General features: G+C 51.4%; 5 protein-coding genes across 5 annotated transcripts; 2 read left to right on the plus strand and 3 right to left on the minus strand.

Moving 5' to 3' along the window:
- Window positions 1-350: 350 nt before the first annotated feature.
- Window positions 351-2,027, plus strand: BDW74DRAFT_166575 (putative MFS sugar transporter protein; the record flags this gene model as incomplete). The annotated part of the gene is made up of 2 exons (XM_073726582.1): window positions 351-1,343; window positions 1,398-2,027. 2 exons carry the CDS (start codon window positions 351-353, stop codon window positions 2,025-2,027), a joined length of 1,623 nt encoding a protein of 540 aa, XP_073586737.1.
- Window positions 2,028-2,366: 339 nt separating this feature from the next.
- Window positions 2,367-3,461, minus strand: BDW74DRAFT_166576 (allantoicase; the record flags this gene model as incomplete). The annotated part of the gene is made up of 1 exon (XM_073726583.1): window positions 2,367-3,461. One exon carries the CDS (start codon window positions 3,459-3,461, stop codon window positions 2,367-2,369), a length of 1,095 nt encoding a protein of 364 aa, XP_073586738.1.
- A 785-nt stretch (window positions 3,462-4,246) lies between these two features.
- On the minus strand, window positions 4,247-4,990 carry BDW74DRAFT_114703 (uncharacterized protein). Its single transcript, XM_073721872.1, has 2 exons — window positions 4,868-4,990; window positions 4,247-4,758 (listed from the first exon to the last, which is right to left on the minus strand). The coding sequence occupies exon 2, from the start codon at window positions 4,651-4,653 to the stop codon at window positions 4,333-4,335; it is 321 nt and encodes a 106-aa protein (XP_073586739.1). The 5' UTR covers window positions 4,654-4,758; window positions 4,868-4,990; the 3' UTR covers window positions 4,247-4,332.
- Window positions 4,991-6,499: 1,509 nt separating this feature from the next.
- BDW74DRAFT_148417 (putative sensor histidine kinase/response regulator) lies at window positions 6,500-14,711 on the minus strand. Its single transcript, XM_073723705.1, has 5 exons — window positions 11,385-14,711; window positions 10,141-11,328; window positions 9,510-10,054; window positions 9,124-9,462; window positions 6,500-9,077 (listed from the first exon to the last, which is right to left on the minus strand). Exons 1-5 carry the CDS (start codon window positions 14,291-14,293, stop codon window positions 7,033-7,035), a joined length of 7,026 nt encoding a protein of 2,341 aa, XP_073586740.1. The 5' UTR covers window positions 14,294-14,711; the 3' UTR covers window positions 6,500-7,032.
- Window positions 14,712-17,649: 2,938 nt separating this feature from the next.
- Window positions 17,650-23,407, plus strand: pkhB (putative sensor histidine kinase/response regulator; the record flags this gene model as incomplete). The annotated part of the gene is made up of 3 exons (XM_073728439.1): window positions 17,650-22,872; window positions 22,953-23,066; window positions 23,117-23,407. The coding sequence occupies 3 exons, from the start codon at window positions 17,650-17,652 to the stop codon at window positions 23,405-23,407; spliced, it is 5,628 nt and encodes a 1,875-aa protein (XP_073586741.1).
- Window positions 23,408-26,259: the final 2,852 nt, after the last annotated feature.

The raw sequence follows: 26,259 nt of genomic DNA on the forward strand, positions 1-26,259 counted from the left end.
GGTCCCCTTCCTCATTGTTGGGAGCCGATTGGCCGGTACTTGCTTTTCCCCGGCTAAACTCATGCCCTAAGCATTCTTGTGGATGGCCAGATATCTGAGCATCTTGAGTGAGAGGGGCGGCGAGCCCAGAATCCTACCTGCTTTGACTCTATCCCGTGGTCATATGTCCTATTTGAACGCCACGCTACGTGTGGGAAAAGGAACCACGCCCGGACTCCAACTGGAATACTTGAGGCTGTTGTTCGAGCCATGCACATATATAATAGTCGGAAGCCCGTTCCTCTAGAATGCTCTCCGATAATCCCGGTTCCGCAAAGAAGAAAAGTTCACGCCTTCAGCCGTCGGTCACCATGACGGAAAGGAAAGAAACCGTAACGGCAGCTGCCGTGGAGAAAGACCTTCCGCCCAAGAGCATCGACCATGTGGAAGAAGCGGTTCTCGCCAGCTTGACAGAGGAAGATTTGTTCAAGCTGTCTCGAGAGTCGTTGAATATGCGATCTTGGACTGGTGTTCGTCTATGCCTCGTTCTGTTCGTCCAAGGCTGCAACCAGGCAGGTTATGGTATCGACTGGGCTGTCATCAGCGGTATCAATGCCTACGATTCCTGGCACGATTATTTTGGCTTTGGGTCCTCGGGCTCGACTTACGGCTTGCTCAATGCTCTAATGCAGATTGGTAATGCGTGTGGTGCCCCTTTCTACAGTCTTTCAGACATAATTGGACGTCGCAGCGTCAATTTCCTCGGCAATTTCATTGTGGTAATCGCATGCATTCTTCAAGCTACTGCGCCGAACATGAAATGGTTTATGGCTGGAAGATTCTTCATGGGTTTCGGTACTGCCCTAATGTCAAGCTCGCAGTACATGGGTGAAATCGCGCCCACCCATTTGCGAGGTCTCCTAGTCGGTATATTTGGCGCCTGCTTCCAGATCGGCAGTCTGTGTATGAATGCTGCTCTTATCGGGATCAATAAAATGGAAGGCAAAGGCGACCTACAATGGCGTCTGCCATTGTACCTCAACATGATATTCCCGGCACTGGTCTGCTTGGGGATGTACACCCTTTGCCCCGAGTCTCCCCGTTACTACATCATGCGAGGACAGCGTGACAAAGCCCGACGTGTTATTGCCAAGTACCACACAACAAGCGGCGACCTCAACCAGCCCATCGTCGACATTGTGGTCTCCCAGATGGAAGCCTCGCTTGAAAACGACCGCGCCGGCCACCAGAAGTTCTGGGACTTCTCGGTCTTCCTGAAGCGCACCGTGCACTATCGCCTTCTAGTCCTGGCGCTCTACTCTGTATTCCAGCAGTGGAACGGTGGTGGCATTATCACCTACTACGTGAGTCCTACCCTCTTTACTCTACAAGCTGCCCTGACTAATCTCTACATCCAGATGGTGCCTGCCTTGAACACAATCGGCATTGAAGACTCCATCCAGATCCTAGGAATCCAGCTCGGCACAACAGGCGTCTACTTTGTCTTCACCGCAGTAGGTGCCCTCATCATCGACAAATTCCGTCGAAGGACCATGATCTTCGCCGGGCTCGGAGCAATGATCCTCTTCCAGACAACAACAACAATCACATCCTGGCAGTACGATGTGAAGGGCACCAAGGCCGCCGCCGGCCTCACAATCTTCTGGATCTACATGTACCAGACCTTCTCAGCACTGTTCATTGCAACAATGCACAACCTTTATCCGATCGAGATTCTCTCCCTACCGCTTCGTTCTAAGGGAATGGCCCTGTATGCGCTCATCCAAGCAGCAGCTGGCGCGGTGCAGACGTATGGAATAAGCATTGGAATCAACAAGATTGGGTACAAGATCTGGGTGGTCTACATTGTTTATAACTCGGTCCAGCTGGTGTTGTCGTATTTCGTGTTCCCGGAGACTAGCAGGTTGACGCTGGAGGAGATTGATGCTGTCTTTGAGACGCCGGGGGTCAGGCCCGTGAAGATGTCGCTGGATATCTACCATGCTAAGAAAGAGCTAGAAGGTGCGCAACGCGAGGGTGAGGCATGAGTTTTTCATGCCGACGTTGCCTTGGGTTCGCTGCTGTTGGTGCTTTGGTGATCTCGTAGTATTAGGTCTAGGGTTCCCACGTGAGCAGACATCGTTCATACCTACCAGTCTGAGCTATATCACATTTCTTAGTTCGTGGTGGAATCTCGTCATCAAAGAAGCGCTTTTTTCATAGTAATTGCCTGCAAAATACTTAGCATGCCAGTAATCAGCTGATCAAATATATTCCCGGTCAATCTGCTGGGGTGTAAGGACAGGTTTATAGCCAATTGGTTTTATGGCTCAGCAGTATACATGCTGACACAATCAAAGGAAGGAGATTTTCATTCTTATAGATATCTATCTCTGAGCAGAGATATCCCTCTTTCCGAAGATACGGAACCGCTTGACTCCTCCATCCGGCACAAGAGTAAGCTTAACATGAGTGAAAGTCCTCGTATCAGCAGCAAGGTCCGCGCCCTCAAAGATATGTTCCGTATCCGCCTGGCAGGGCTTATCACCCTTAACAATCTCCGACCATCCCGCATGGTCATGCGCAGGAACCTCATCACTACCAATAGAGCCCGCGACTAGTCCGTGAACCCGCACGGCGCGGGGGAAGTTACCGCGGAAATCCTTCGTGTCGACAACGACCTTGGACACAGACCCAGGAAGTCCAAGCTTAACAATAGCCCAGTCGACATGGCCCTTAGCACGGGACCGGGCTGTCTCCCACCCATCGCCCATGTCCTTGCCACGACCGGGCAGAAGCAAGTTGCTGCAGGGCGTGTAATGCTGGTCCGAGGCGCCAAGTGCAAGACCACCAAGGAGCGCAGACGAAAGCTCCTCAGCAGGCAACTCGCTCTGATCCTGCGACGTAGACTCAAGCGTAGGCGGGATCGCATGCCCATACAGCCGCAGCCGCCCGAACCCACCATCCGGGTACATCAGCAGCCGCACGTGCGTGTACGGCGTCGGATTCGCAGCGTCGTAGCCGGTGATCTTCCACGCGCGGCGCTGCGACGGCCCGCACTCCTGCGGCGGGAGAATCGTCGTCCACCCGCTGTAGTTGGGGTCCGCGATCTCGGCGTCGCTGACGCCGGGGGCATAGGCGGCCTGCAGCTCGGCCTTTTCGCCGTAGTTGCCGACGAAGAAGCCCGTGTCGACCTCAACGCCCTGGATTGCGCCGCTGGCGACGCCGAGCTTGATCACGACCCAGTCGTAGGGGTCTGGGTTGTGCCGCCGGGTTTCCCAGCCGTCGTACCAGGCGCCGGTGTGGATGAAGACGCCGGGGCGGTTGATGGGGGGTGTTGGGGTGAGGAGGTTGGAGGCTGCGGCAAAGTAGTCGTTTGAGCAGGCGAGGACTTTGCTGTTCAGGGCTGCGGAGGCGAGGTTGGTTGTGTGGGCGAAGACCTTGTCGATGTCGGAGGCGGGGATGTAGGTGAGGTCTGCCATGGTGGGTGGTGGTGCTTTGTCTCTCGTGAGTTCAGTAAAGGAGAAGGAAGGGAGACTTGAGAGATACTCTGAATAATGTGCCGAAGGGTGGTATTGTAATAAGGTTGGGCTGGCGGGGTTGGAGATGATGTTATTGTTATCCACAGATAAGGCCGACGCCGTGATTACTCGATCCCATCCCCTCATGCTTCTCTCCCTTCTCCTCTTCCTCTCTCCTAAAACATCCGGCTGCTCCATCTCGCCTTTGCTTCCGACTCGTCTCCCGAGTTTCAATTACCAATTGCAACATCTTGCTCTACTCTTGTCTCGTTCCTGTCTCGCAGCCCCACTACCCCAGTCCAGCCTCCATCGGAGCTCTCCGATAAGCGCATCGTCCCGGATCGATCTCGCCGGAGAACCATGGGATGGGATGGAATGGGATGCTCTACAGAAACCGAGCTTGAGGTCTTCCGCAGTCTCGTGTACCCGACGGCGGTCGTTGCTCAGGGTGAACCTTGACACGACTTGACACTCGCCTCGGCTGCGACTGAATGGCTACCAAACTGCGGTGTAACAATGTGACGTCTACATGAGATTGTCAACTCGAGGTTACTTTGAGCTTCGGCTTGAGTAACCGTTACGGTATTCGATCCACGGAATCGCAGACGGCGGAGAAACACAGACAGAGAGAGGGAGTATATTGGCATTAATGTGGAAAGTGGACGATGGTAGGTACAGAGCCAAGAGAAAGACATTCTTGAAACAAAGAGATTCGTGCAGAGTTCTAGTTCTAAGGATGAACGCCATGCTGCGATGCAATGCAATGCCTCCTCGGATGTGGCTTGCCCGAGTTGAAGCTCCAGGAGTGTTGCCCGTGCTCGCTCCTTCCCCATCACCTGCTGCTCTTCGTTGCGAGTTCCTCCAACATCTTATACCGCCATTCATACTGAGCCAGCTGCTTCTTTTCCCCTGGAGACAGGACTTTGCCCTTATCCGTCATGTCCTTCTCTACCTGCTTTAGCATCTCCCAGCGCTTGATAATCCGGGCTTGATGCTCAGAGATGGACGCAAGGTTGGTATCGTTGGAGGCGAGCCGGCTGTCAATTGTAGAGTGGTATGAAAGCTTTGCGCGGAACAGTGCCATATCGGATTCGTCGTATTTGAGGCCTTGAGGCTCGGGAAGGGCGGTCTTGCTGGAAGGCTTGGAAGGCATTTTCAGTATTGATATTGATTTGCAGGTTCTGACAACGAGCTGGGTTATATGACTTCAGGTCAACGGTGAGTTTCTTTATTGATCGAGGGTTGGTTCTCGAGAGTTCTGAGGGAGGGTTAAGTCTTGCGTGCAGGCACTTGAGTTCACGAAAATGAAACGAGATATAGGCAATGATGGGAATTCTGCAAAATGTTCAACTGTGATGGTAGCTTACCCTAGGGCCGGAAGTGACTCAGTTTATATCTCTTTGCCTTCAACGACAGCAACCAGGGTGATACCAAACAGGGCGCCCAATACAACTGATAGCGATAGCACGACGAACCGGATGCAATCGAGCTTCCTTCACCGTATGTGTTGTTCTATCAATCCACCCCAGGGGCGTTTGTGCCAATCGTCTTGCGGCTTCTCTCTCGAGACCGGTCCCCTAGGTAGGGACGGCCTCGTTTGATCCCAAACTGTGACACCATCATGACAACTTCGGCGCAACCTCAGTGTCGGTCTGGAGATTAAGGTATCCATTCCCATTGTTTCTGGGATCCGCCGGCAGATGAACGAGTCGGTGAGAATTTATTGTCTTTGAGCAAAGGAACAGGGTCTGGGCAGACACCATAAGGCCCGGTAGACCCGTCCGATGCGGTGTTTTGTGCATCTTGAGCAGCACAAACGCACATGAGATTTGCCGAAACATCTGACAGTCAAATGCAGACATGCCCGAAGCATATGGCTATGCGAGGATATGCTCGTTACACACGCCAAATTGAGCCCGAGCAAGGCCGAGAGTAGGAGACCATCTATCCCTTAAAGTCAATTATCTACCCGGCCAGCCGATTAGGCCGCTTATTAGTTCCCCGAGACGAAACTGTGAACAGAGAAACGGCGACTGTTTTCGTCCGCTGTCCGTCACAAACGAACATGCTTTGGGTGTCAGAACTACCCGCGTGGGAGACAGCTTATTCGAGCATCACCGAGGGTCACATTTTCTTGATCACCCCTTTTAAATTCCCCCATTCGTGGCCGTTTCCGAGCGGCCTGCATGTAGCCGCTGGGTACGTTGTTGTACCACGGTTGCGGCAATGAAGGTGCCACTGGGCGAGGAAGTCCCATTGCAACAGGATCTATACCTGAGGGTCTATGGACAACCCACGAAGCATGAAAACTTGGAGCCTGAGCTCGGAAGTAACCCTGATATGTCCGAGGTGGTCTATTGTTTGCCAGCGGTGCATACACGCAACGACACCTGTTCCGCCCATTGTTGGAGTACTGCCAGCCACTGGGCTCTTATACGATAAACCCAATCCCATAGGCAGAGACCTAGGTACGTACCTCGTAGGTAGAAAGGTACATCTTGCCCTTCTTGCCGGGGTACCTCCGGCTTTCCCTGGGTGTGTTCACAATCTGCAGCAGTTCCTGGTCCCATCCCCTTTTTTTTCTTTTTCTCATATCCACTCCACCGCAGCACAGCTGCAGCGCGCCCAGGGGTAGATGGTAGTCTACTACTGTTAATAATAGATCGGCATGCTAGGGACCGACCCCGACCGATTGAGGTTGCGGGTCGCTGCCTAAGATCTCCCAGGGTCTCGGAATCCGGACCAGGGTTCGTATGCCTGTCGCTTCTTTTGGCTGGAACCGTCGTACGGGGTCATATTTCATTTGAAAGGCGTTCGACCTGCTTGTTTCGTACCTATTGCGTGGCTGGGGCCTTGTACCTCCTTCATTCTCGTGGCTACCATGGACACGCATCGAACTCATCATCCACCCGGTCAGATTGGAGGACAGGACTTATCTTACGTGGAACGGCTTACGGGGAGACACTTCACGGGAATTTGGTACCTGTATACTTGTGTCATAGAAAACTGGTAAACTCTTGATTTGTTCGGCATATGTTGGTATAGAATGCATTCTTTTAGACCATCATGGCGTGAATATATAACGGCAGATCCAAGCTTGGAATACCGCATAAGACATCGAATCGTTCCCAAAAAAGCGTAAGGGTAGTATACTGAGAGAGAGAAAGGTAAGAATGATATTTGCATCTGAGGATAATGCATCCGGATGCCCTGAACTGAAGACAACTCCAATGGATAGGCATGTGAGTGGGTAAGTATAGTAGTAGGTATCGAATGCAAGAAGAAAACGAACGTCATCAATGATAATCAATCAGAACCCCCAGAATCCAAAACATGAGAATGAAGCAAAAAGAAGAATAAGAACAGTCTATCCCATTATCCCATGATACAAATCGAACTCGCACAAGAACACGCTAGATCCAAGAAGAAACGAAAATAGGAAGGTAGCAGTAGCGGTGGTGGTATTTATAGGACAGGTTAGGACGTTCAAGGGGAAGAAAAAGAAGACAGAAACTTGCTCAACCGTACTCATTTAGAGTGCGTACGGGGGCGTCTCTTCAGGAAGAGCACGCCCCGTCCCATCAGAGCCAGAAGTCGAAGTCGCGACGGAGCCAGCGCCAGAGGACGGGATACTAGCAGACGAGGCGATACTAGCCGACGCCGCGGACCCAGAGTCGGTACTTATACTGCCCCTCCCACGAACCGACATTCTCGTCCTTGTGAATGTCGGCACGGGGGCGAGGTAGTTATTCAGCATATCGCTGAGGATATTCGAGCGGACCGGCTTGGGGAGGTAATTGTTCATGCCGGCCTCGAGGCACTTCTCGCGGTCGCCCTCGATTGCGCTCGCCGTCATCGCGATGACAAGGACCTCGTTGACGTTCGGGTCGGGGTCCTTGCGGATCTCCCGCGTGGCATTGTATCCATCCAGGGTGGGCATCTGGACGTCCATGAGCACGACGTGAAAGGGGTTTCCTTCTTTCGAGCGGGCGCGTAGGGCGTCGACGGCTTGCTGGCCGTCGCTGCAGGCTTCGCATTGTAGGCCGAGGGAGGTGACGAAGCGGACGGCGATTTTCTGGTTGATGGGGTTGTCTTCGGCGATGCAGACGCGGATCTGGTCGCGGGGGATCATGGTGAGATCGCGGGCGACGGGGCGAGGCGCGGCCTTGTCGGTGATTGCGGAGTTGGACCAGGGTGTGCTTCCGTTTTCGGACTTGACGCGGTTGAAGGAGAGGTGGAAGGTTACGGTTGTGCCGGCGCCTGGGGTGGATTCGAGCCAAATTGCGCCGCCTAGGACGTCTTCGATGATGGCTTTGCAGATACTTAGACCGAGACCGCTGCCGCCGTAGGATCGGGCTGTCGAGCTGTCTGCTTGGGAGAAGGGTCGGAAGAGTCGTGGTTTTTGCTCGTCGGGGATGCCAATGCCGGTGTCGGATACCGAGCATTCGAGACGGACGCGTCCTTTGCCCTCGCGAGTGACCTTAGCTGAGACAGTTACGGATCCCTTGGGTGTGAATTTGTAACTGTTGCTGAGGAGGTTCATGAAGATCTGGTGCAGTCGGACAGGATCACCGAGGACAACGAGGTCTGGTGGAACCTCGTCGAGATCCTCAATTGTTTCGAGTCCTCGGTCTCGGTGAGTGTAGCGCAGCGCTCGGACGACTTCTGAAATTGTCTCTTTGATGTTCAGCGGTACAGTAGAAATCTTCATCTTGCCCGCCTCAAGTTTAGAGAAGTCCAGAATGTCGTTGATGAGGGTAAGGAGTGTATCGGCACAGACACGGATTGATTCCACGTATTCATCCTGCTCTCGATCCAGTTTAGTTCCCTTGAGCAACTCAGAAAGTCCAATGACACCGTTCATTGGAGTCCTCAAATCGTGAGAAATATTGGCAAGGAAGATGGATTTTGCCTTTGCGGCATCCTCCTTTAGCTTCACATTGTGTTTTGCTTCTGCTTCTGCAACCTTGGCCTTTTGCTCTGCCTCCCGAGCCTGGGAAAGGGCTCGCTTCTGCGTTTCAACCATCGATGCATTGGTGGCGCCAACTTTGCGGATTTCGCGGAAAAGCAGCGCGTTGGACAATGAGATCCCGATTTGATTGCACAGCAGGTGGAGCACCACGAGATTCCGTTGGGTAAATGAATTCGGCTTTCCCTCAACCTGGATGACACCGTGCAGGTGCTCTCCTTGCATAATAGGCAATGCAATCACAGATCGACTCAGGGGATTTCGGGTATGGTAGGCCTCACTGACGTTGGAAAAGCGCTCGTCCTCGAGAACGCTATGGACAAGCACCTCTTCCCTAGTCCGCATGACATAGTGAGTGATCTGCTGAGCCATCTTATCTTCCATTTCAGAAAATGGCAGACCATCAACAAATGATCTTTGCCCTTTCTCAAGGTCCCCTGCGGCGGTAATCGTAAAGTGATTGTCGAAGTTTGTCGCAATCACTGCAAAGTCTGACCCGTTACACGACTCCAAGACAATTTCGATCATCTTTGTCATAAGTTTGTCAATCTGGAGCTCAGATGACATGACTTGACTAGATTCCAGTATGCTTGACAAATCGATGATATCTATTGATTGTCAGCACTACACCATTCATGAACGCTCGCGGCTTACCGAGTCCGACGCCAGATATATCAAGCGAGCGCTCACCAGGCGTCGTAGCAGTAGCGCCACTCTGCTCTAGCCAACGATGTTTCCGATCTTCCTCTTGCAGGGTTTGAGGTACCCCACCATGCTCCGGCCCGACGGCCTGGTTAATCTCGAGAAGTGAGTCCACTGTTTGACAGCCGACATCAACGCTTCGGCATGACGTGGCTGTCCTTAGTAGCCATTCATGCCTTTCGGTCAGTTGAGAGGCTTTGCCCACGGCGCTTATTGCCGCCCAAGCAGTGATAGCGTCCTGCATCACGGAGCGTGCTGCTCTCTTCGCGCCCCGGCGGACCAAGAACTCTCCTAAAAGATATTAGCGTAAACAAGCCAGAAGGTGAATGTCACAATACCGTAGAGCTCTAGAGCTAGAGCTTCTTCCATGGGATATTGGTGGACTTGGCAGTGGTCAATGGCGGCTTCAAACGCTTGAAGCGCAGAAGTGTGGTCATCTTGAACCTCATATATCAACGCCTCAAGGATCAACGACCACATCGCATAATTGGCATCACATGCACGTCGTGCAAAGTCAATCTCGGCCTTATACTTTAGAACTATTTCCAGTTTCCCGTCGAGGTATGCCCTTGTTGGATTGTCGTTGTGCATCGTCAAGTGTGAGAGGGCCGCGTAGAAGTAAACAACGTAAGAGACCCGAGACGACCAGAGCCGGGATATACTCTCGTCCATTTCCGTGGCCAGTTTGATAGCCTTGGCATGATGTCCGTAGAGATACAACGGGATCATTGAGAGAGCATTATAAATGTCACGGGGACGGTCGGGGTTGCTTGCATTCTTTTCCAGGAAATCAATGTATTCGGTGGTTATATGGTTCTCGTCATCCAGCACAGTGTTGGCCACTCGATACTGTGTTTTACCTTGTAAGGCCCGCGTAACTTGTCTGGTGTATACAGTTAGTTTCAGGTCTTCTTCAACATGACCTCCGCTAAGGAATGAATCGGGTCCTAAGGAAAAGGACATGCTTACCTCAAAGTAACAAGTGTAGCGCCGCCGCGCGTATCAACCTCCCAGTCGTTGATTTCCATCGGCCCTTCATTGCAGAATGCTTCAACAAGGACCAGATCGTGCCCTAGAAACAGCCTCGTCATGGCCATCGCTGATATGGTAATCAGAGTGATATATGGATCACCCAAGGTGAGCGACGTCTCAACGCAGCCTTCGAGGGCAGGCAGTGTAGACGACAGAGGCCCACGCAAATGACCGACATAGAAGTTATAGACGATAGATCCACGACTCCGGGTCCACAGCTCAGGACACCGGTCAAGTAACGTTAGCGCTAGTTCGCTGAGCTTTATACCGAGGTCAAGATCCCGAAACCTGCTGAATGCAATCATGGCGAGGTGAGAGCAACCGATACATATTTGAACAAAGCCCCCTCGGAAAAGATGATGGTTCATCATCTCAATGGCTGTCCGATAGAATGTGAGCCCATCATCCCAGAAGGTGACCGACATTGCTTCCGCTAATACTGTTCCGACAGTGATGGTGTTGATGTCCTTGCTGACAGACTTACGGGCCAATGCATTGAGATCCATCCGTTCGAGGTGACCTTTGAGAACATTATATGCAGCGTCACACTTCTCGTAAGTCGTCTGTTCTCGAAGGTGCACGCCAAGCTCGTCCAGACACGTAAGTAAAGAGTCCATGGACCGGGGATGGTCACCTAGCTGAGCATATATCTTGGCCTTTATAATCCATGCTCTCGATTTACATACAGCCGTTTTTCCATGGTGGAAGACTTTGTAAAGTAAGTCGAGGGCTTCTGTGTTGAATCCTTGAGACCAAGCCATCTCAGCTGTGGCGATATAGAGACGTAAGGTCTCATCATAGTAAACATCAATCCCATTGTCGTCCCAGGGATTATCTTGAAGAAGTGCAACACAGTGGCGGTAATACCAAAGTGCGGTCGGGCGTGCGCCTGATTGCGCAGCGATCTGCGCTGCATCCCATAGGATTTTTCGGTAATCAAGCCTCTCGATGGCACGAGATTTGATGATTTTTGAGGCAAGGGCGACATGTCTAGCCATGGCATAGCGGCTACGTCCATCGTGGTAATATTTCCTCATCGCTTGGGATATGATGAAATGCATCTTTTCAATATTACGCCCCTCGGTCAACGAGGAGGCGGCTTGTGCGAGGCGATCATTGGCAAACCTAACATTCATTAGAATAAAATGCGGATGACGAAAAGACCGCAGTCTATGACATACCTAAATTCATCATCAGAGCTCCCAGGGATGACAAAATTCGCTTGCACTGCAAACTGCAACCCAACAACCATATCGGCTTCAGATTGTCTGAAGAGATTGGCATTCTGGGGACACGTGAGATCTACCGCCTCATCATCCTCGCTAGAGTACAAGAACTCGCTCGTGAGGAGCTTTTGTACCAGAGAGAATGAGAACGGACTTCCCAACAAGGCGCCCCATACAAGGATAGAGCGCGCCGCCGGCGGAAGGTCCTGTAAGCGTCTGGTGATAAACCCTATTCCCAACCCTTCTCCGTATCGAGGTGCCACGAACTCCGTGAATATCCGGTCAAGGTCAAACTCCCACATAGAGTTCTTCCATGAGTACCAGATACAATTCGTACTATAGCAGGTTTCGAGCATCATTCGCACGTAGAAAGGGTTTCCGACGCTCTTTTCCTGGATGACGGCTGCGAGAGGTGTCAACGTTGGGTTTGGAGGTTGATGCATGGTGGCTGCCACGATTTCCATCACCTCTTCTTCCGAGAGCGGCTTCAGGACTATCCTTGTCACTGCGGGATTGTCATTCTCAAAGAGCGATTTTATCGCCTCGGATTCGAGCTCCGACTTCCTGCTCGTGAGTATGAGAACACACGGAATCTTCATTCTCACGATGTTGGTTATCAACTCCATGGTCTCGTCGTCGGCATAGTGCAAATCATCGATACAGACGCAGATCATCCTGAACTGAGAAAGGGTCTTGAGAATTTCCAGGAATGTTTCCATCAGCCTCATGTTCTTTGACGCCGCATTGGTGAGAAAGAAGTCCACAGTCGTCTGCCCTTGATCGATACGTGGTAGGGGCGCCCTCTTCGACGGTTCACCTCTAGTCATGTCTTTGAGAATGAACTGGGCAGCCGTACACTTGGGGGACACCTGTTTCTCATTGGTCCCAGGCGACATGAGTTGCTCTGGAAGCTCCAAGACTCGATGTAAAGTTGACCACATGGGCCGCAAAGCACAGCGGACCGTGTTGTGGTAATCCGTGGTGACATCTCGCTCGGAAAAGATCTGACGAAGTAAACTGGCGAGAACCTTCGCAAAAGGCTCGAAAGGTATCCTTCTTGCCCGGTCCAGCCGGGCCACGCCGATATAACCTAGTTTACGTATGGCTGGCTGAATACGGTTCAGCAGATCGGTTTTCCCAATACCCGCAGCACCACTGATCGTAATGACCTCACATTTGCCTTGTCGGCGAAATTTTGCTGCTGTCTTATGCCTGCTGAGCGGAACGAGCGGACTTTCGTAACCCTGTAAGCTCGGGACACCTGAAGATGGGGTTTCCTGGTCCGTACTGTCCCAATTTAGACGTGGATCCACGGGGCTCTTGGGTTTGCTGGTAATCGGCTTCGGCGTAGAGAGTGATGACTCAGTACTATGGAAGGATTCGTGGGTGGAGGCACGTCCAAGGTTATAGGCAGTGCCGTTGGTGCTTGTTCTAGGGTTCAATTGGAACGAGCCGGAGTCACTTGAGACTGATGCAAGGTCAAAACTATCAACGCGCCCTTCTGACAGTGACGAGTTTGACCCGAGTCGGCTCGAGAACTGAGTAGCAGCTTTGGAATAGGAGGATTGCTGGCGCCTTGACACCTTTTCAATCACGCTTAATACCTTGTCATACTCTCCCTGCCGTCCGAACATCTTCGATGGGAGGGTGAAGAAGGACGAGACATCTCGCTGTGCAACTTGAAAGTCCTTTAATGCCTCGCTATCGCCGTCACCAAGCAACCGAGAAATCTGTGCCAAATCTCTTTTGACGGAGGATATTGTATGGTACCGCTCATTGACTGCTTTGTGAGTCATTTTCTGGATCACTGCAGAAACCGCGTCTGGGATATCCATCCTCTTGGCCGAGACCGGCGGCAGCTTCTTGCCCAGAACATTCTGCACGACTTCGACTGGATCGGTACCGGTGAACGCTGGTTTGCCGACTAGCATAGTCCAGAAAAGCACTCCCAGGGCGTATATATCAGTTCGACTATCAGGCTCTGTTGGCATTCTCCCCGTTTGTTCTGGTGCAATAAACTGTAACTTGTTCTTCACCCCAAGCTCTCTCGATATTGTCAGCCACCCCTCGCTGAGTACATTGTCGAAAGCCTTGGCGCCATTTCCAGTGTTCATCAATTTCACAGACCGAATTTCTCGGTTGAAGTGGAAGGCGTCTGGACGAATCTCGCCATGGACTGTTTTCAATCCGTAGTGGAGGAGCTCGAGGCAGTCGCATGCGCCTATTGAGAAGTCGAGAAACACGGATAGAGAAACCTGCTCCCCAGGGCTTGGCTCCACGCTCTCACTTCTGCCGCCAATCGCAAACCATGCCGGTCCAAATGCAACCAGCTCTTGTAACATATTCAATCCCGGCGACTCGAAGATGGCTACCAAGAGCGGACCTGCATCGCCTGGGTCCGAGGGTAGACGAATGAGGTCTACTGGTCGCATAGTATGATTGCATTCTGGATCCGAAGTTTGTACAATTGACCTCATCATATGGTACTCGCGCTCCAGCCTCACGACATGCGACGACACTCTAGCCACCACCGGGATCCATACAAATTCATGGTCGAGACGAGATAGCGATAGCTCGCTACTAGATTCGCTCAAACTGCTTCTCCAGTGGTGCCGAAAAGGCGGACGGGACTCTGTTCGTGGCGAGGTACGCGATATACTTGATGGTCCGGACGAGGTAGCGAGCGGGGTGGAGACATCGGGGTCCGCAGCATGTCGGAGACCAAAGACATGCCAGTGGTTATATGTTGAATGAAAGGGTTCAAACGACTGGTCCCAGGTATATCCGGGCAGTTGAGCGAGTCTTTGAAAGAGCCGCGCCGGTGGGAGGGGCAGGTCCTCACCAAGGATATGGCTATCATCCATCTCCGCCAAATGGGTGCACAAAGTATCCTCGCTAATCTAGCCACCCCTCACTTATACGGCCATATGTAAAATCGTATGACAAGCCTCGTCACAGGTAACAATAATCGAGCGTAAGACTAAGGTCGAAAGAGCTGGCGGTCATCAGGGCGAGGAAAGCAGCCTTCGCCAAGGACGGGGGGGAGTGAGTGGTTTGCCCGTGCGAGGAACTAAAGAAGGTCCGCGTTGCAATCTGCAGCGCAGCCGTAGGGTTAGTCTTGATACGGAGGCTCAAGTACACATGCAGGGGTTCCCAACTCAACGTGTCATAAATCAGGATGCAGGCCCAGATAGCGCCGGGGGTCAAAAGCGAGGTTTGCGATTGAAGCCTCAGGACAAATTCAGCCCAAGCCAAGGTGGATTCTGGACCTGATGGGGTGAGCTTAGTCAGGCGGGAAGCACGAGCTTGGCGGGAGATCAGCTGGGATGCAGAACGCTTGGAGGCTTGAGACATGAGACACATCATGCCATCTACGTTGGAACAGCGACTGACTGGAAATAAGACTCGTTGCTAAGTCCAGCTTTGGTTTGGTTATCTTATCCCGGCCATCAAGTCGCCGGCCCCGGGCCGGACTATCCCACGCTGATTTGCGCAACCTCAGGAATATATTTCTGCTCAGCAGGTTGCACAGGTTCACCAACTTTCAGTATAACCACGGCACGAAATACATCATAGACAAGCCTCTGGGCCCATGGGTAACGCTTCCCTGATGATGATGCGGTCTGTGGCAAACAATGACTTGGAAAGGCTCCCGGAGAGGCTGGGGAACCGCTTCTTGGCAACCAGGGACCGAGTATGATGCCCGTTTGGTGGGCGTGGATACCCTCATCTTTGGGCACCGAGGGTTTCATGGCCATAAAAAGGAAACTATAGACCAAGGCCTGCGAAGTAGAGCCGTGCGAGATCCAACAACGCCTGGATTCGTGGCCAGGACGGGATCTGACTCGATCAACAAGGCACTCAGCCCTTTGACAGCCCTGAACTTGCGGCCGAATTATATATGTTGACATCCGCATAGGGATCTCCTTGGTAACGATGCTCTGGAGTATGAGGCTATCTACCCACAATTACCGCTTTGTTTTAGAGTGTCTCAGTCTACGTACGTACTTTGAAGTGTTAGCTGGTTTGGGGCGACTCGCGGATGTTTCAGCCGTTCAGGCATACCCTCGACTGCCAGGTTTGGTGGAATAAAAGCCTTGTCGAGGCGTTCCCGTGATCCTCCCGGCGCGGATCAAGAACAAGATCAACGCGTGCCTTGAAAGTCGAAGCGGCCGAGAATCTTCTAGCGAGGCGATAGAGTTCATGCAACAAGGCAAATTTAGGTTTATGATGACATCCATGGCTGAACCATGGACTATAACGGCTTGACCGCTCGAGTCCCAGTTATAAGTAGTAAGGTCCGTGTACATCTTCTGGCATCAGTGGTATGTGGGCAACCGTGCCGGCTGACCAACTACGTATGCACAGCAGAAGTGACTGGCATGTCCAACCCATTAGTGGGGAGCAGTATTGATTGACTACGTTCAATAATCTCGACACACTAGTCAAGGGCCTCGAGGCAGCCTATACCGTCAAAGACTCACAGTAGCTGCTTGACTATTATTCCTGTGCCTGATTTTCCCCTGTCAATCTCAGTTCGGATTCAATCAGGAACTAGTGTCCTTTAGGAAAGAGCCAAATTGCGAGGAGATACCCTTATCTCAAAAGGACCAAGGGCTGGATGGAAGTCCAGACTCCAGAGGGTATGATCAGAGTCAGTACGACACTGCCTGGGTAGGTATGATTGCTTTTGGGGAGAGTTGCACTCCGTAGTCTAGGCAGAAGGGCACAAGCATACGGGAGTAAGGCATTTTGATGGTCGGGATTTGGGGAAGGAGATTTTAGCGCCAAGCATCATTACATCACTCCTTTCATCATCCCGAACGTCTCTCCTGTATCTCCTTTACTCTGGGGACATCATCCGCCTTGGTTTAGTGGTCAGCTCGCCTTTTGAGGGAACATTATGCATACTGTTATAGCCAGCTTCTCCCACTAATAAGGAGAAGAGCAAGGATAGCCGCATCTAACAGTACTAGTAGCAGCAAGAAAAGCCGCAGAGTGCCTTGTGTGTTTTACCCACTGTTCCGGTACCGTACTCAGTACTGGGGTGATCCAGTGCCCACACGAGGCCTCCAAATGAGAGAAAATCCATGCGCCGTCACTTTCTTTTGTCTGAAGATTATTTTAGAAAGAACTTGAATGACTCCAGCCGCTCGATTGACTCTCTCCAATCGTATGAGGGCTCTGTCTCCGTATTTTCAGCGCTAGCCACCTATCCGACTTCGCTTCGAGTTCTTGTCCGGTGCGCCGCCCTGGGATCTAACAGGCTTAACAGCAAGATAACTCGGCCGCTGGGAAGCACATACTGCTGAGGCACTGCGTATAAAGCTTCAGCTCTATCAATCCCAATATCGTCACCTGCGGCAAATTCAGCCTCTCAGTCCACTCAGCCCAGCCACTCGCCGACTCGTTGCTAGTGGTTGTTACCGCGGTTTCAAACCCCAGGGCCTACCTACTACGTCATACTTCCGGCCGGCGCCCCAGAAGACAGACAGACGGGGCCCGTTTTCTTCTATCCATTCTAATTCCTTTCCCACCTTCAAGAATATCACGCTGCGAGGAATCGCTGGCGGTCTGTAAGAAGGTCTACTTTGCGCGCCGCTCATGTCTTCGTGATCTTAGCCGGAGAAGCAGAAAAGGTCAGTAACCACCATAACCTCCTCTCCTTGTCGTTTGGAACCAGCGCTGCCGACTCCCAACTATACACCGCTCGATGGTCCTTCATCTGGTCACCTGTTCTTGCCTTTCTTGCTTGCGCTTCTACTCTCCATCCGTCCTTGCAAATTCTCTAGCCTCTCTGCGCTCTTTGTCTTTACTCTCGGTTTGCTCTTTTACTGTCCCCCTCATTCTGGGTTTTTATAATATGTTTTCCTTTCCCCACTCTTCATTCTGACTTATAGACGGGTAGTTACGTGACTTTTTTGTGGTCTGCACGTCAACCTGTCCCCCCTTAAGCCATCACCCCTCTTCTTTTGCTTCTCTATATACTATTCGTCTCCCCTTTTATATGTACGCATATCCCTCCTAAAAGGGATATCTGTTTTGCGTCTCTCATCTCCCAATCGTGTTCGTCCTGCCTATTTTGATTTGGCGTTTCCTGAATCCCCTCCCTGATTGCGGGCCATTTCCGTTCGAGCGATGAGTCCCCCATTCACGTCTGTGGAGTTGGATTCGCCCAGGAACATTAAATAACTGCCCCGGCGGTGGGAGGAAGTGCATCATGGGGGACGTTCATAGCATGAGAACACCTCCGCTTCCATCGCCGGCCGAGGCTCCTTCGCCTGTTGCTGTTCCTCACTCCCACCATCGTTTCTTCTCCCAAACACTCTCCAGTTTTGCCCACGATGAAGACAGCGCGTACACACCCGGCGGATTCTGTGGCTCAGAAGATAACAGATGGAAGGCTAACTCTCCGCATTATTCTGCCTCGTTTGAACAGGCCGCGAACCCCCATCGAACACCCGCTTCAGCCAAGAAAGAGAATTTGGATGCAAGGAACGGACTCCAGGAGGATCTGGTTCGTAACCAGCCAACCCTGAAAGAACTTCGCCGGCAGATGGAAGATTTGCTTGCCTATCAGCAGATGCGAAGTACCGAGAACCAGGGCGCTTCAGTACTCCAGGAAACCGCTCCGTCGCAGGGTTCCGTCCCATCCGTTGCTCAGGAGTCGACCAAGAAGAGACGCATTTCAAATGTATTGTCGCCGCAAGTCGTACCATTCCTTACAGGAGCGCCCGATTCAGTCGGATCTAGCGGCACGATTAGAGGCACGGATTCGCAGACAACTCCCGAAGCCTTCCCCGAGAGGACCCCCTCCTACCCATTTCCAGAGATGCCGCCGCAAACAACGAAACAAAAGTTCTTCTCTCAACTAAACAACGGCTCTTTCAAGTTGACTTTACCTGCGGACAAATTGAAGGGCGCTGTCGCATCGTCGCAAATTCCGGTCGAAGGACAGTCAGCTCCAGGCCTACCCCCTTCCAACAACATCTTCGTGCCGCCTGACCACAAACCCGTGACGGAAGACCCTGCCTATCCAAGCCCGAACTTATACGAGCTCACGCTGCAACTCAATGCGGACCCAGGCCTCGAAGCATGGTGGTCAAATCTCATTCAAATTCTACGAACTCATTATGGAGTGGAGCGTGCATCGCTTGCTGTACCCGGGGATCTTACGGATCTCGAAAACGTTCCATGGGGCCAAAAGGCGGTATTCAACGATAGTGTCCCTGATACCGATCACTCATCGAATGATGCAAGTATAGTTGAGGAGGCATACCCAAGGGTGTCGGTGCACGCGGACAAAGAGAAGGAGGCTTCCGCCGCGCCGGATCTTGCGAACGGACCTCCGACACCAGCCAGCTCCGTGGCCCGACCGCCGCTCCTTGCCCGCCATTCTTTTGCTGGTTTTGGCAAGGATAGGAAAAGGAATGACGAAGACGTATTGCTGCGATCAAAGAGCCCACTCAAGTCGGATACTCCATCCAAGCGGGAGTATAGTCAAACCTCAACGCCTGTACAGACTGTGCCTCTGGAGACTCTGAGCTCGACTCAGCACAATGGCCGACTTACTGTGTTTCAGACGCCTAGGGCACTTGAGACAGAACCGGATCCTCTAATTAAACGAACTGGCGTGGTGAAATTGTTCGGGCGCTCCAAACCTGTGATTTTGACTCGAGAATACTCTCACGCATCAGCGTCCAAACTACCTCACGAGGAACCTGTGCAAACTCCCGAAGATAAAGTTCAAGTCACTCCTACGGCCGAGCCTTCTCACGCATCCGTCCCGTTGGTCAAGGCCATTTCCAACCCAACGGTGTCCGCTCTGCACCCCCAACGGCTCCCTTTGATGCAGTTCCTCGATGAGTATGAGCAAGTTCCACCGTCGCCTTGGTCTCAGTCTCCGGCACCTTCTCCAGCACCCCGCGGGCAACCTGAGCAAAACCCCTTCTTCTCCAACCATACCGTGGATGAGAGCGCTTTCGCTAAACACCCTCCATTACATGACTACTCAAATCCGGACCCCTTGGAGGCCATTGGCGTTGACTTGGCAAAATCTGTCGTCCACATTCCGTTACTACATGCCGGATCTTCCAAACGATCTGATTCATCTCCGCTGAGATTTCCTGTCGCGGTTATCTCAATACTATCTCCGGTAATACCGTATCCCACAAATCTGAGGCAGTCTTTAGCCTATCTCATGCCCCATCTCACTACTTCCTTTTGCTTGGCCCAACATTACAGCCAATTAGAGCGACAGGTTATGTCTCGACTCGAGCATCCCCGATTCGGACATTTCCTCGGGATCGGTGGGACATTCTCTGACGAGAGTAGCGAGTTAGAACTCGTGGCGGGTCTCAGTAATCAGCTCAATTACACAGGACCCGACGATGGCTCTTTGTCCGCGAGGGCTAGTCTATCTAGCCCCGATGACAGGACAAGCTCCACCAGGTTTAGTCCCTCACTGTCGGCTTTAGGAACTCCTTACCTGGATCCAAACATGCCTGGCATCTCTGAATCCCCCGGGCAGGGCGTGAGATTTCCTGGCAAAGAACCTGACAGCTATTTTGGAATTCCACGCGCAAAATCGATTCGCGATGCTTCCGGTCAACATAGATCCCGTTTGTCAAGGATACGGCAGGTCGCTTCATCGCCTTCGGCTATATCACCGGGAAAGCCATGCGAAGCTGTCCCCCAAGATTCAAACGCATCTGTTCCGTCCCCTCACGAAATTAAACCGCCCTCTGTCGTATCGCCAACACAGACATCTTCACGACACCATTCTAATAACTCATTCTATGCACATCTTCAACGCGAGTCGCGACCCTTTACCGACACTGTGGCGCAACTTATGCTGAATTCTGTCCCATTACATCTTTTTCTAGCTAAGCCTCAAAGTGGAGAGGTCATCTGGACCAACTCCAAGTTTGATGCCTTTAGGCGAAGCCAGCCTCAGGAACAAAAGTTAAGAGACCCCTGGCAGAATATTCAAGACAGTGAGCGCAGTAATGTTGCTGAGAAGTGGGCGAACGCATTACTTACTGGCTCACAATTCACGGAACGGGTTCGCGTCAAGCGTTTCAACGATGAGTCGGCATACCGCTGGTTCATCTTCCGCGCCAATCCGTTGCTCTCATCAACAGGAGAAGTTCTGTATTGGATCGGGTCGTTCCTTGATATACACGAACAGCATGTGACTGAGCTCAAGGCAGCTCAAGAGCGAGAGAAGTTTGCGATCGATGCCAAATACCGAGCTTTCTCCAATTCAGTTCCGCAGATAGTGTTTGAAGCAACTGAAAACAGGGGACTCATTTTTGTGAACGAGCAGTGGCATCTATACACGGGCCAGAAACTTGAGGATGCTCTCAACTTTGGCTTTGCGAAGCACGTACATCACGATGACTTGGAGAAATGCGGCCTGCTCTCATTGTATCTCGCCTCCGGGACCCAACGAAGTATCTCAACCTCTCAGTCCTCTGAAGAAGCTTCTGAGGCCCCGGTAACCAAGGCAGAAACCCAAGATTCCCGTCTCGACAATCGCGTAACCCCGGCTCTAGATGAGCTTGTCAAGCGGGGTGTCGCTTCCGTACAGCGCGATGAGAATGGCCGTGTATTTTATTCAACGGAAATTAGGCTTCGATCGAAAGGAGGCGATTTTCGCTGGCACCTCGTTCGCCTGGTTCGAGTTGAAACCAGCAGCTTTGGAAGCGGCGAGGCTTCCTGGTACGGCACTTGTACTGATATCAATGATCGCAAGAATCTTGAGAGGGAGCTCAACAAAGCGATGCAGCAACTCAACAACCAGATGGAATCAAAGACTAAGTTCTTCAGCAACATGTCGCACGAGATCCGTACTCCTCTAAACGGAATCCTTGGCACTATTCCATTCATTCTCGACACATCATTAGACACAGATCAGAGGCGGATGCTCGATACCATCCAAAACAGCTCAACGAATCTGCGCGAGCTGGTTGACAACATTCTAGATGTATCTAGGGTTGAAGCCGGAAAGATGTCTTTAGTCAGTTCCTGGTTCCATGTGCGATCTGTCATTGAAGATGTGATCGATACAGTGTCATCAAGAGCGATCGACAAGGGTCTCGAAATGAATTATCTTATGGATGTCGATGTTCCGCCCATGGTAATCGGTGACAGGTTCCGTATACGACAGATTTTGATAAATCTTGTCGGTAATGCGGTCAAATTCACTGCCCAAGGAGAGATTCACATTCGCTGCTCTATCTACCACGATCCTGCCGCCATCCGCAAACCCACCGAGATTTTGATGAATTTTGACGTCGTCGATACTGGCAAAGGATTTAGCGCGCAGGACGCCGAGCGCCTAATGCAACGATTTAGCCAATTGGGATCAAACGCCTCACAACAAAATGCGGGCAGTGGACTTGGATTGTTCTTGTCTAAACAGCTTGTCGAGATGCATGGTGGCCGGTTGACGCCGAGCAGCAAGGAAGGGCAAGGTGCCAAATTCTCGTTCTTTGTCAGGGTTGATGCACCAACACCACCGGCTCCCGGCGAGGGTAATTTAGCTCGGGAAACGCGGGCACCTTCAAAGACTAGCTCTTTCCAGAAATTGCTTTTCTCGTCCAAAGAATCACTGGATCCCAGAGCTTCGGAAGCTGTTGATTCTCAATCAATCCCTGAATCTCCACTTTCTCTACCGCCAAACAGTCTTGAGCTTTCTGCTCGTTTCGGTCTCAGTAGCTCATCTGCTCGTTCTTCGTTCTCGTCGGCGTTGCCGACGCCCGATCTGCATAGCATTGACCCTATGATCAGATTTGATGTCTCTAGATCAACACCAACGCAGCCTGAGGTGTCCGGCTCCCCCGACTCCGGTACTGCTACCGAGATTGAAACGCCGTTACAGCCTCCAGAGTCATACAGCTCATATTCAATTGTCATACTCTGCCATCTAGAGAATACTCGCAAAGCTATCACACAACATATCGAGCAAGTGGTTCCGCACGAAATTCAGCACTCGATTACCTCGTTCATTGATGTTGAGGACTGGAAGGATTCTACCGATTTTGACTCTGGTTCTCCTGTCACTCACCTTGTCCTCAACCTTCCTAATGTTGATGATGTTCTCGAAGTCACCAACTTTGTCGCGGCCCGTGAGCTCGATAAGGCACCGACCCTCGTCATCATCTCCGACCTCTATCAAAAGCGGGAAGTCAATGCTCATATCAAGCAACTATCTGCTAGCGGAAGGCGTGCATTCACTGTGCCGAAACCCGTCAAACCTTCTGCGTTCTCGCCGATATTCGATCCTGGTAACAGGAGAGATCTCAGCAAGGATAGGAATCAAGATATGGCCCGTGCCATCAACAACAACTTCAAGACCATGTCTAAGATGGTAAAGGAGGTGATTGGGAATAAAGGGTACCGGGTGTTGCTTGTTGAGGATGATGAAACAAACCGCATGGTATGTGATATTTCCAAGGCACTTCCGTCTCGCCAACTACGTGCGTCATGTTTTTCCTAGATCTTGCTGACGAATGATAGGTCATGATGAAGTATCTTGACAAGATCAAGGTCATGGCGGAAACTGCTGGTGATGGACAGCAGTGCACAAACATGGTCTTCTCCAAAGAACCGGGATACTACTCCTTGATCATAGTGAGCATTCGACGGTCCGAACCCGAAGCAATCGGCTAATCATTATGTAGTGCGATATTCAAATGCCTATAAAGAATGGCTACGAGACGTGCCGCGAGATTCGCATGTGGGAAATGAAGAATCATTACCCCCAGATTCCGATAATGGCCCTGTCTGCGAACGCGATGACCGATCAAATCGAAGATGCCGCGCGCGCCGGTTTCAATGATTATGTTACGAAGCCAATCAAGCACAACGAGTTAGGGAAGATGATGATGGGCCTTCTTGACCCTGGGCGGCCTCTGCTTCTACTTCGTGACCGGCTCAAGGAAGGAAGCGAGGACCCTCATCGTGTTAGATAAAAGCTACAGCTAGTGGCTAAATCGACTCACGGCCGTCTGATAATCGCGAGGTGGATAGGTCACTGGAACGACCTGCTCGCAAAAGTTCTTTGCAGCCGTACCGTTTCCGCGATATTTTGTTCATTATTGCCCTGGGAGGTTTGCATCGATGGAGGGCCTTCCAAAAAGGGCGCACTAGGTGGGTTTCAAATCTACTTACACTTGATTTGAGCCTTTCCTGTCCTCTTGTCTTAATAATTGCGGGCCTTTTTTCTTCGTCCTCTTTTTACCCTCATGCATTTTCATTTGGCTTTGCGTTTTATGGATACCTATGAGCATCAAGGGGTTTTGCAATTTCAGGAGTATTGTTCTTATGGACCTTTCAACCCATTGCATGGCGTCAATTTCCGGCTTTGATCAGGGTTGTTTTTCTTTCTTGGGCAACACCGTTACCTACCTGTCTACCACCGTCGTCCCTCTCCACTGTCGCCGAAACCCCCAACATCATCCTATACTATACTACAACATTCTACCTCTTCTTACTTTCGAAACCTTGTATTTTCCCAATCTGCTTTTCTTTCTTTCTCTGTTTGCTTCCTACCTATACTCCCCAGGGTGCTTGCCTTTACACCTCTGTCCGTTCGCCTTATAACCTCCTCTCCGCCGAGCCGCGTTTTCTCATTTTCTCTTTCCCGTCGGAATAAAGATAATGTTTCTTGCTACTATATGTTTGATTGGTTTACTGGTGATATATGCTGCGCTGGAATGATCGCCTAGATATGGGGCAGTTTTAGTGATATTTTGAAAGGATACCCGCCTGCAATAGCAATCTGATGCATTTATTCATGTTTATATAACGGCTTGGGGTTTCTGCGAAAATTACATAGATCGTTAGACGGGTTGCTCAGCGCGCGTCTGGCGGACAGGTTAATTAAATAATGTATAGTATCTTCACACCATGCCAGTGATCTTCGACCGTAGGTAATAATGGCTAATTCTAATATCTATGTGTCGACGATTGATTCGCACACCTACGATGCCTGTCACCCTAATCGCATGCTACCTCACTATCCCATTCCAAAATCCCATTAAATCACGTAGGTCAGAATTGAAGACATTTAGGAATAGTAAGCGCGATCGCTATTCATATGGTTTTTCGTAGAATGGCAGTTTGAAACACCAAAGATTACGCCGAGACCTCAATTGAGTCTGTCTACGGAGAAGCAAAAAGCGCTGGTTCATTTAGCCGAAGAACTTACCATCGGAGTAAAGAGAACGCGGAGTACACGCGACTAGACATCTACTACCATTGATACTCCCACGGGCCTCGACACGTGGTGCATAGTAAAAGGCCGTCTTGGATGCCAGATTCCTGGCAGAGTCAGGGTACTCTGATGCCGCAGAGCATCAATGATTCGATGCTGACCTAGTCAGTCTAGAGTGCTGGCAAGCATCTTGGCCTGAAGAGGAAAGCGCTGCATGGTGTGCTCTCCTCTCCAACTTTGGCAGGAGTCATCCCGATCAATCGTGTTATCATCAGGCCATCATCACTTTGGCGGTTTTCTGGTAGACCATAAACCCAAAATGCACCGACGAGCGGGATAGGGTCCAGCAGCTGCGAGCTAGCTCGTTTTCGACGAGATGGCTGGTCGGCCCCTTCCTGTATGGAGGGGGCAAGTAGGTAAATGTCCAAAGTGCATGTGGCGGTGAGGGACTGCGCAAGAGCAAACCGAACGATAGGCGAACCTCCACGTAACCCCACATCCGTTGCATCCACTGCAGTGCAGTCTGCAGTTCATGGCCATTCAGGTGTCAAAAAATCATCCCTCACAAGGGAGTGATCATGGTGCTGATGATCCTGGGTGGATTCTGAATAATGCTGGGGAGTTGAGTGCTGTTGTGAAGTAAACTTCTTCTGAAACAAACAGAGTTGAGTCGCAACCACCTCATGGTCGATCGGCCATCGTAAGATCTGCCGCTGTCTGAGGCAGAGCCGTTTAGAGTGCAACTCGATCGACGAAAACAAAAGATGCCGGCCAAAGTACCAGGTAGTCGGGCGAATAAAGGTATCGAGCTGATGCAACATGGGCAAAAATGTCGAGCAGAATGTTGCATTAGACCACCCGAGCAAAACAACCAGAAAATCCGCGACCCGCTAGACTATCCCCCGGGAAGTTAGAAAATCCAAGAGACGGCCTTAGCCATGATGGTCCCAGACTGTTGGAAGAGCATGCGTTGGATGGTGCAAACTTTGTGCGAAGCGGGCGAAACCCCCGGAAAATGAAAGCGCTCGAGAATCTGGGCTTGAAGACCCGTATCTTCAAAGAAGACGGACTGTCCTGCCCAAGCATTGAATTTTGTGTTTCGCATAGTTGGGCTTCTGTATCACCCAAATCTCCGATTGGGCTCGTGTGAGAGGAAAGACGGCGTCATCTCATCGGGGTCAATCTGTGCAGGTTTTCTGTTTGGTAGAATTCAGACGCAATCCGGACGGGAAGGAAGGGCTGGCCAACTGGATAAGGCGACAACGGCGGCGGCGCGAGGGAGCGACATGATGTAGGGCGTTGGCAACGTTTGGTTATTGCATGAGAGGCCCGGCGAGCTGGGTTCTCAGTGGCTTCGGTGGATTAAGGTGGATGTCATCGTGAGAAGATCCAAGAACTTGAATGGTGTTTCATTATCTTACCTAGGACAATGGTCCAGTCGAAGGCGAGATGGCATGCACTCGCATCCGAGCCCGCCAGATCATGTCAGCCGGCGAGATTGGGTGGTAATTCGTGCCAATTCTTCTCTCGATGATCCTTTCTCCACTCTCTGCAGCCTGCTGTGCCCGTTTTCTTCCTGAGTCCTGCGAGCAGAAAGAGATTCTCTCC

Source organism: Aspergillus multicolor (genome assembly GCF_047715735.1).
Source record: "Aspergillus multicolor strain CBS 133.54 unplaced genomic scaffold BDW74scaffold_5, whole genome shotgun sequence".
In the NCBI taxonomy this organism is placed as follows: domain Eukaryota; kingdom Fungi; phylum Ascomycota; class Eurotiomycetes; order Eurotiales; family Aspergillaceae; genus Aspergillus; species Aspergillus multicolor.

Coding starts and splice junctions, on each gene's coding strand:
- BDW74DRAFT_148417 (XM_073723705.1), bottom strand. CDS start 14,293: ATGGATGATAGCCATATCCTTGGTGAGGACCTGCCCCTCCCACCGGCG. Junction 10,055..10,140: donor GCTACACTTGTTACTTTGAG/GTAAGCATGTCC, acceptor TGTATACACCAG/ACAAGTTACGCGGGCCTTAC. Junction 9,078..9,123: donor TATATCTGGCGTCGGACTCG/GTAAGCCGCGAG, acceptor GACAATCAATAG/ATATCATCGATTTGTCAAGC.
- BDW74DRAFT_114703 (XM_073721872.1), bottom strand. CDS start 4,653: ATGCCTTCCAAGCCTTCCAGCAAGACCGCCCTTCCCGAGCCTCAAGGC.